An 11,161-nucleotide genomic window follows, 5' to 3' on the forward strand; every position below is an offset into this window, starting at 1 on the left:
CTTTGTGAGATCTAATATATTTCGATGCTTTCTTTATTCTTTGGTATTTTCATATCTTTTATTTTAATTACAAATATTAAGGTTTGTTAAATATAGGTATTGTATTTGATAATTTAGAATATTTTCTTTATCAATTAGAATTTTTAAATTGTAATTGTTTAATTATTCTAATACTTATGACAAATAGCATGGATGTATATCTCAAGTATATGATTTATTGTTGTTGAGGATATGTAATCTAAATCTAAATGAACCCTTCTTATGTGTGTGTGATGACTAGAATCAGGTCTCTTTTTTTCATACTATTAATAATTTAAATCCTAAGCCCTTCGTTATAGAGTTATTTGTTAATAAGGAGAAATAATTTGAATAAACATTTTTTTTACCAAAAAGGTAGGAAGGGAATAGTTTTATTTTTTAATTTCTAAATCCCTAAATTTTATTTTAGTTATTTTTACTAAAAAAAACTTTTATTGGTTGTTGTGAATATCATTCTACTTATACAAATTTATTTTATTTATTTTGTTGGATTCAACCTAGAGGTGATCAACCCGGCCGGGCCCAGATAAAATTTTAGGCCCGGGCTCAGCCCGACCCAAAAACAGGCCTAAAAATTTGTCCAAGCCCGACTCGAAAGAAAATTGGTAAGCCTGAACCCGGGCCGACCCGGCCCATATTAAATATATATAATTAATATATATATAAAATATATATATTTGATAAAAAATAAAATATATATTTAATATATAATTCGGGCCGGGCCGAAAAAGTTTTACCCGAGGCCTGGCCCATTTTCTAAACGAGCCTCATTTTTTTGCCCAAACCCATATTTCGGGCCTATATTTTTACCCGAACCCTCCTATTTTTTGGGCGGGCCGTCAGGCCGGGCCGGGTAGCCCAACCCATGATCACCTCTAATTTCAACCCCACCACTCTATAAAATCAATATATATATATATAAAAGAAGCAAGAAAAAATCACCATAGTGACTCAGCTTCTATGAAAGAATCATGTAACGCTTGAAACATTTGAGCCAAAGAGTTATTTTAAAATCTCTGAAATTCATCATTGACCTTCATTTTATGAATAGATATGTTGTATAATCCTTAATTTCAATCACCCTTTTCATTTGACACTAAATAGAGTAGTACATATGTTATCACTTCAAAGGTTGATCCAAAACATAAGAAGCCATCATTAGTTATATATCCTAAACAAAACGAGTAGTGACCAATGCAACATAATTAAACTTTTACTAATAGAATAGCTTGGCAGGACTTACTTTTCGTAATAAAAGCAATTAACATATGCAATGTTTAGGACCTGATGATGAGATGATACAAGGATTACCCCTATTTTATATCAAACAACCTCTACTGCTACAATGAGGAAAGCTTATTGCAATGATAGTAAACCCAAAATACATATACTGTAAACACATCATTCTTCATATATATATATATATATGAAGAATAAAAGGAGAATAGAAAATGGAAAGAAAATAAATTTTGAATGTGTTTGGTATAAAATGAAGAAAGAAAATATGAGAGATAGACTTTTTTCATCCTAATGCATTAAATAAATCATTCCAAATTGAAATGAGAAAAGTATGCATGTTAGGTTAAAATTATGCATTTTTTAACTCTATCAAATAATAAATTGAAAGAAAATTACCTTCTTTTTATTGTATTTTTCCATCTCTCCTACAAAACATACATAAGGAAAGAAGAATTATATTTTTATCCTCAATCTTCCTATTTTTTTTCCACTCCACCAAAAAAAGCTTACGTGAGATATTGGAAAACAAGAACTAGAAGAATCCTTTTCACTTCTAAACATGATATGAAGGAAGAACGTTTCTTATTCAAAGTAAGAAAAACCTTCAAAATTTTTTTTCTCTAATAAAAGCTACAAAATTATGCATGTATGCATGTACCTACGTATGTATGGGCTTTGTTTAGGTCATTGTGTGTAAAGTCACATACATTAAAACACCGGTATATCACCCTTCCCACAAGACTATACTTGCACTTGCACACACAACCAATACTAAAACCATGAAATAGAATAAACATTATTAAAATATCACACTCAAAACCAAAAGCAACCCTGAATCGACCCCAATATTTATATTCACAGGATCTGACTATACCCATCTCCAATTCATATCAACATCTCACAATTCGAAACTACAAGATTAATACAATAACAGTTAATTTATAGCCAAAACAAATGCCTTCCAGTCACCTCCGATAAGCTAATTAGCTTGTGTTCTGACTCGATATCTCCACGATTTTCCCCCAAAATTTGCTTGTCATTACCCATTGACATAACACCTAGTTCCCTTCCCATGTTCCATGTCTCCTTTGTTTCTTGCAAGGATCGCTTTCATCTTCCTTAGAATTTTCAGATTCTTTTTTCATATTATTCTGTTTTCATCACGAGTAATAATATTAATCATGGGAGGAAAACAAAGAATAATAAATTAGAATGACATTAGGCTTGCATTTTATTTTTCTTTTGTCGATAAAATATCGGGAAAGGGAAGAAAATCTCGATGAAAGTTTTAACCACTACTATCAGAAATCTTGGTGACTTTAGGCTTACTTACGCATTAGAGTGGAAGGATGGCCTAGATATTCTTTAGATTTCTTAGATTTTTCTACCATGTCAATATAATATGATCAAAAAACAAATACATTAATTTAATATAACTTATTAGTTATGATTTACAGTCTTATCCAACAACCTCAATCTCGTATTAATAGTTTCTCATCTGTAAATTCTAAATAATATATAGTCAAGCCTCTCTATAATAGTTTTATTTGACTGCCAAAATTTTAGATGTTATAGAGAGATGAATGTTGTACACCCATAATAACATTTGAGACACCTAGAACAACATTTGAGATTTAGATCATATTTGAATTTTAAATAAATAATTTAAACAACTATAATATATTAATATTAATCTTGATTGGTGAGATTTAAATCGTATCTTTATAAAATTTACAAATGTAAGCCTATTTATTAAAATTATTTTCCATTTAATAGAATATGACTAATCTATTTTATATAAAATTTAAACATTTTATTGAAATAATATTTTAACTAAAATTTATTATTTTCATTTCACTTAGTAATATAACTAATTTTACTAAAATTTGAGACAAAAGGTTGCTATAGGAAACTAATTAAGTAAATAGTATACTTCATACTTAATAGTTATTGTAATAGATGAAAAGCTAATATAGTGAGTAAAAAAAACATAAAAAAATTGATTCCGCAACAAATTTGACTGTTATATTGAAATGTTGTTATTGTTATAGAGAGGGCTAAACGTATAACATTATCCTTTAAGAACATATACGGTTCTCCCTTGACTACGTTCTTGCTCTTCTATATCCACTAACTTAAAAAAAAAAGCGTTCTTCTCATTCCAATTCTTTGATATTGATTGGAGAAAAGAATCGAGAGTGAAATGTAAAACCAATTATTAAAAAATTTTAAAATACTAAATAATAAGGAAATTTCGAAATATATTATATATGTACCTGTTCTCCGAAAATTTGTTGTATGGTGCTATTAAGGTTGCCTTCCCAACGCTTATGCCATTTTAATATTACTTTGTGTAACACTGGTGTACATGTTTAATTCTCCTTGAGAGTACGTCTTCATATTTGGACAATCGCGCACATATACACTTTCTAAGGATGGGAAGCCAAAGGTATAATGCCATGATGAGTAGAAGCTTTCTAGCTTTAGTAGAGATTTAAGTTTCAAATAGATGAGTTGGGGGAAACTGATTTCATCATCATCTCCACCACCTACTATTTCTGCTATCTCTTTGCAATTCACTATGATCATTTCATTTAGATGTACGAGACTTTTGACTCTGGAATGGGTAATAATTTTTATGATTCCAGGGCATCCTTCTACTTTTGGATTTTAGATTTTGGATTTCAGTATTGCTTTCTTTTTTGCAACGCCAACAAAACACTTTACGCAAACAAATGAGTTTTTGGAAGCACAAACTTGATTTTAGTTTTAAAAGAATTTCAAACTTCCGCTGCGAAATAAATAATTAAATTTAAAGAACATCATATAATAGTTTCAGTAATGAGTATGTTTTATAATATTTGGATGCTTCATCAAATAACTAAACATGATTTTATCAAAGTATCGTCGGTTTCAAAACCCTTCTTCGTAACACTCCCGGATTCGGTCATAACGTCTAGGCCGGGTTTAGAGTGTTACAATTACAATATTTGTGATCTAAAAAAGACCAAACACTAAAATACAAATACTCAACGTATGATAAATTTTAAAAATTAACTATTTTATTTTTAATCATTAATGACCTTTTTATCAAATTAAAATATTAAATATTACCATTGAAGCCCATCATTATTAAAATAAATTTTCTTTAATTAATATTTTTATTTAATTAAATATTGAGTACTAACTTTTGTGCACATGTTTCATTATTTATCAAAGTAAATTATTTTAATAAACAATTATGAACTACAAAGTTAATTAAATTAAATATTCATGTTATCCGAACAAAAAGAAAAACAATATTTATATTAAATTCCTATTGGTATTAGATAGATGGATAAAATAAATTCAACTAAGAGAGAAGATTTTCTTATAGATTATATATATTCTTTAACTTCCAATTTTTACTAATCATAAAGCAAAAATGTTAGAATTAGAAAAAGAAACTAATTGAGATCAATCAAATAAAAAGAAATTAATAAGTTTATCTTATATTCTAAATTTATTTTATAAAACAAAAGATATTTATATATACACGAAAGTAAAAAGAAAAAAAAAACATTAGACATACCTTTGCATTGAAGAGATATTGTGGCTGTGGTATATTAGGATCAAGTGAGATGTGGTTTCCAATACTTGCAGTATCAAAATGGAATGTACTCAAAAACAGGACATTTCTTTATATCTAATTTCCTTAAAAAGGGAAATTCCACGGCAAAATGTTTTTGAGATTAGGAAGATTTTTGAGTGTCAACGAGTCAAGCTTGGGGAACACACTTATGCTGTTGTTAATCCTTTCTTCCCCACCTAGTATTCCTTCTATTATGTCTTCCATTTCATCACAATCACCAACATCAAGTGTTTCCAGGTGCACAAAGCTTTCAACCATAGATGAAGTAAATGCACACTTCAACTTATGGCAATTGGACAGTTCCAGAGTGGTCAGACGAGACAAATTCTTCAACTCAACAAGACTAGCATTGCTCCTTGGATTATTCTCACTTCCCTCAACCTCCCAATCCCATCTATTAAAGCAACCATATAAGTAGAGTTCTTCTAATCTGGATAAACTTGACAATACGTTCGGTGATATTACTTTAAGATTGAAACAACCACTCAAGTCGAGCAATTTTAGCCTCCTCAACTGTCCTATTTCCTTTGGTAGCACTCTAATAGTAGACTTACGGAGGTCAAGGATTTCTAAATTTACTCTCCTAACATCACTATATCTTCTAAATCACAACCTACCAAACGCAATGTACAAAGAGTTTTCAAGCAACCAGTGGAGGAAGGCAAGGATGTCAAATTTAATATGGTAAAATTTAATACTTTTGAGTCCTTTCATCCCCTCAAAAAGATTCTTTGGAATTTTTAAAGACGAATCCGCTCCACCCGTAGAAAAAAAGATGGCATTTTCGAAGAAGAATTCTCACTACCCATAGAGAAAAAGGTAAGTTTTGGACATTCCGACTCATCTAGTAGCTCACTAACCTTAGTATTCTGTAAGCTAACAAGACTGCAGGTTCTCATTCTATCCTTATCTGACCACACTTCAGATACATCCTCTTTTCCAGAAGCAAGCCAACCACGGTCCCTAAAAGTAATTGCAATGGCCACTTCGCAAACAACATCATGCATGTCAAACCGTTCAGGGCAAGAACCAGAAAGTAACAGAGAAGAGTCTTTGAGCTCACTAACCAATGTCAGTACTCTCCTCCGTACTTTTTCAATTGTGTCAAGGCCACGGAATAAACCCAAGCATCTGCGATATTTCAGCAAGTCTTCAGTGGCAGCATTATGACCCATTATACAGCAGAGCAAGAAAGTTTCTTTAAGTTCCTCCCCTTCCAAGTAGTTTTAGCTCATCTTTATGGCTGAATGCACATCACCTGATAGCTCCCTTTCCAAATCATCCTCCCATTCATACAAATTCTCCTTATGTTTCAAAGCCTTTGCAACTGTTGCAATAGCGATCGGCAATCTTGCACATTTTTGGGCGACTTTTTCTGCTGTAGGTTGCAAGTCAGATCTTTCAGCTATAGTACCAGCCACGTTCTTAAACAGCTTCCATGCTTCATCTTCTTCCAGTAGTTCAATTGGAAGGACTTTCTGAGAACCCATCGACTTCAATACTTCTTGCCTCCTAGAAGTCATCAAGATCTTGCATCCCTTGTGGTCGTCTATAGAAGGAATTCCAAGTGCCTCCAAATCCAGGGTCACCCAAATATCATCCAAGATGATAAGAACATTGATGATTTTTTTTAGTCGATCATGTAGCTGGGCAGCTCGTACATCAACGCTCCTCTCCTCAATTTTCAGGCCTAACTTCTCGGCAATCTCGTCTTGAATGTTCACCATGTTTGGTGTCTGTGTTACAGATACGAAGACCACTTCATCAAACAGCTTTTTCTTCTTGACTTGTCTGGCAGCCTCTCTGACGAGTGTGGTTTTGCCCATACCTCCCATCCCGTACACTCCTATTACGTTGACATTATCATCTTCCAATGCCGCCATGGTCCCATTGAAAGCATCGCTTCTTGATCCAAAGGCCTCGTACTCTTTCACAGGTCTAATGCTTATCCCTTCAAGAGCAGGACGGTAGGAAACTCTATCAAATCGATCCTTTCATTCAAGAGTTGTGTTATGGCCTCCGCCTCCTCATCAGCTTTCTTGCTTAGCTGGTAACGATCCTTGATACCAAGAAGAAAGCCAGCGAAATACTTCTCCATTGCTTTATTTTCATCCTCCTGCGATTGTGTTGTAGCCTGGTTGGAGATCTTCTTATTCACCACTGTCAAGAGTGTCAACCACCTTTCAATATCATCAAAAATCTTCTCTCCGTTCCTTTTAGCCTCATCAACAGATTGCTGCACCCTTTGTCTTGCACACTTCAGCTCTTCAACTTTACCCCTGAGATTCTGAAACTTTTTGTCATGCTTGAACACGTAACTAAGTTGTGCTGCAGTGGTGTCAACCATGCACTCAGCAGCTTTGCTAAAAAGAGGTTCAACAAAAGAAGCAAGAGCCTCCATTTTTTTTTTCTTTAAGAAATATTTATAGGAGACAGAACAAACTATACAACAACTGGGAAGCTAATCCGGCAGTCACTGGCAAATAAAAAATTATATATATTCAGTAACGAAATAAACATTCTTATCATTGATACTTAGCTACTTCTACCTCTTAGATATTAAAGTGGAAAAGGTAAAACAGAGTAACTATCATAATCAAAGACGAAAATAATACAAGCAGTGACAGCATAATACCTCCTCCTACTTAAGCAAAAGGATTGATGACCTTTAGAGTTTTAGGCCTCCTTTGGATCCCAGTTTAGCATCAGTACAGTGCATTTTTTATTGATTTCTGTGCAACTACAGCACAAAACCTTCTTTGAATGGCCAACTTCCAGTGCAGTGGAAGGGAGTAGATCGCACCACACCCCAAAATTTCTACTGCTCCATTTATGCCCAATTAAAAATTCAAAATTACAAACGTAGCTTACATGCCTTTTTTGTCCCTTTTCATTTATTAATAAATTGAATAAAGAAAAGTAAAAAAAAAAAACCTTCGATGGAAAAAATAGAAAATGTTGATGGCTAAAGAAAAAAATATTTTATTATAAATTTATATTTTAATATTTTATTAAATAAATTAATAAATTCACATATTTTAATAATTTTAAAAAAATAAAAAAATTTAAAAAATTCTATTATATATCAATTCTAATCTGATGTCCTTAATAGTCATTTTTCATTCTCACCTCACCGCTACAGCTGCGTTTGAATCCAAACACAGACTCCACCATTGTTTCTAATCTCACCGCTACAGTATCCAATCTCACCGCCACCGCTGTTTCTAACCTCACCGGAGGTAAACACACCACCCATCCAAACTAACCGCGGTGAGATTAGGTACTGTAGCGGTGAGATTAAATCTTATGAGTGAGCTTAGAAACAATGGTGGAGTGTGTGTTTGGATTCAAACGCAATCTGTAGAGGTGAGGTGAGAATGAAAATGACTATTAAGGACATCGATTAGAATTGATATATAATAGAAGTTTTTAAATTATTTTACTTTTAAAATTATTAAAATATGCAAATTCATTAATAAAATATTAAAATGTATCTTCCAATATTTTAATGAATTATATAATTACTTTATATTATTTATTAGATAAAATAATAATTATTTTTAATTTTTTATAGTTAAATATTTTTATAACAATGATAAATATTATTTTCACAAATAGTAACATTATACTTGGATCAAATTTTGAAGTATCTAAACGGATGATTTTTAATAAAAAAAATATAGTAACATAAGACATAACAAGTTTCATTATTACTAGAAATTAGGTTATGATACAAAATGTGTTTACAAATATGGATTCATTAAACTAGTTGCAATGGTTTCCCTTAACATCGTGATTTTAAGGTCATTTTCTCTGTTAGAAGAACTCGATTCACCTCTGTCAAACTGGCTTGAAGAGACTGGCATGTCCGGTAATTCACAAATTCTCGAAAATCCTCATCATTTGACCAAGCATGTCTTCGAATGTGATTATGCAAAACCATTGTTGCAATAACTATTAAAATTTGCTTGTCGAATGAATAACTTGGAATATCTCTTAATATTGGCCATTTTTTTTCCACACTCCAAATGTTCGTTCAATCACAGAGCGTAACAAAGAATGAGCTTGATTAAAGATTTCTTTTTTTCCAGATACTTGATGATTACCTCGACGAAAATCAGGTAAATAATATCGTTCCCCCCTATATGGACCTAGAAAACTTGCCATTTGTGGATATCCTGAATCCACAAGATAATATTTTCCTACAAAAAATAAAACATAATATCAAGTTTAAAAATAAATTAAAAATTTTAATATTTTTTATGTACAAAGTAATTAAAAAATTAAAGTTCAACCTGGTGGGAGGGTGTGGAAACTTCAACTCTTGCTTTCTAAGTGCTTGCAAAAAAATTCTACTATCATGTGTTGTTCCTTCCCAACCAAGAAATGCAAAAATAAAGCACATGTTGAAGTTACAAACTGCCATAATATTTTGAGTTGGTTCACCTTTCTGTCTGATATAAAGTATTTGAGAAGACGGCGAAATGCATGCTTTTATGTGTGTTCCATCTATGGCCCCAATACAATCCTTTAAAATAAATACAAGTAATGAGATAAAAGTTAGAAATAATTTATGTTTTAAAAATATAAAGATTGTGTAAATTTTACCTTAAAGTGAGGCCAATATCTTGTATCATGTCGAATATGGTTCGGTACTTCCTCGAATTGACCTTCAATGGGTTTAATCGTGTCTATTCCCATTCGAGCAAATATATACAACATATCGGTAAAATTGACTAACAGTTTCCCCAGATCGTTGAAATCGCTTACATTGCATTTGAATTTGATTCTCTATTTCCAAGAATGTACAATGATAATGCTAACTTCTCCATCGCCGAAACTTTCCCATTCTTTAAGCCATAATTTGTTTGCAAATCATGCAACAATCTGTGAAATATATTTTTTGGCATCCTAAAACTAATCATGCAACGATCATCGTGCCCATTTAATACTTCGTCCACCCACATTTGACCTGTATAATTTGAATCCATACGCGGTTGCATAGTGAAATAAGTTTCATGGTGTACCAATACACTATTTAACACATATTCTTCCTCTTCATGATAATTGTTGTGCTCAACTTGGGTAACAATTGTGGCTATTCTTCGTTGAGCTTCTTCACTTAATTCAGAGGTATCATAATTCATATCAAAACTATTATACATATTGTTAAATTCATCCATAACCTAAAAAAGTAATCAAATGAAAATAAATTAATATTTCGTGACATTCTATACAACACAGAAACTTGATTAAAAGCATAGCACAAAAATACCAAACATAAAAAGTATCATACATTAGTTTTACATATAAAAAAGTAGTATAGTTATATTACAATAATAATTCTAAGGAGCTTATGGTGAAGGTGGTTGATGGTATGGTTGGAAGGGAAATGAGGATGTTGCTACTGAGGTTGAAAATGATGCAATTGGATTTTTTTCAGCATACTCACGTCGAAGCCACCAAACCCTATCATCTGGATCTAAGTTCAAAAACACTTCTCGTTTCACCGGTATTTGGAACATTTTGGTGGCAAAATAGTACAATTCATCTTTTTTTGGAATTTCATCTCCCAAAGCACGCAAAGCATCCATTGCATTTGAAATAGTATATTGAGAGTGAGGAAAAATAATTTCATTCACTGACTTCCTTGCACTAGCCATACTCTCACACAATTTCTCAATCTGTGTAGTTAATGTATTTCTTGATGATTTTCTACTTGAACTTGATTTTTTTCCTTTACCATGTACAGCCCCAAGTGTTTGCTTTCTTCGATTAGGAATTTCATGAGAAGGGTTTGATGGTACCTCATCAGGAGGAATACCTTCATTCTCGTTACTATGTTCATCTGAATCACCAAAACCCTCATTAGGTGCATCATCACCGATAGGAACCCCACTTGGAAGAACACCAGACGAAGGTGCCCATGCGTTCTCTCCAATGGCTACAATGCCAGCAAACATTTGCCACATTAACTCATTCAATCGTGGTTCAATTCCTTTCTTCTTAAATCCTTTAAAATCAGGATTTTCCTACATAACGTGTTAAATGTTAAATGTTATACTAAGATTTTTATAATTTCAATAAACTTTATGCATTAAAATAATGATAAAGTTAACACTAACCTGTATTTTTGTAGCCCACCATTATTCGGTAGCATCGACCGTCTTTTTAGATGGACACCATCCAATACCTGTAGATTCCTTAAGCAACTCCCTCCATAACCTCCATTCCTTTTTTAATGTATCCCAC

General features: G+C 32.2%; 1 protein-coding gene across 1 annotated transcript; it reads right to left on the reverse strand.

Annotated features, from left to right (window-relative positions):
• Nucleotides 1-6,135: 6,135 nt before the first annotated feature.
• Nucleotides 6,136-6,792, reverse strand: LOC128034751 (probable disease resistance protein At1g61300). The gene has a single exon (XM_052623587.1). The coding sequence runs from the start codon at nucleotides 6,790-6,792 to the stop codon at nucleotides 6,136-6,138; it is 657 nt and encodes a 218-aa protein (XP_052479547.1).
• Between the last annotated feature and the right edge of the window lie 4,369 nt (nucleotides 6,793-11,161).

The sequence above is a fragment of the Gossypium raimondii genome, chromosome 11 (genome assembly GCF_025698545.1).
Source record: "Gossypium raimondii isolate GPD5lz chromosome 11, ASM2569854v1, whole genome shotgun sequence".
NCBI lineage: Eukaryota > Viridiplantae > Streptophyta > Magnoliopsida > Malvales > Malvaceae > Gossypium > Gossypium raimondii.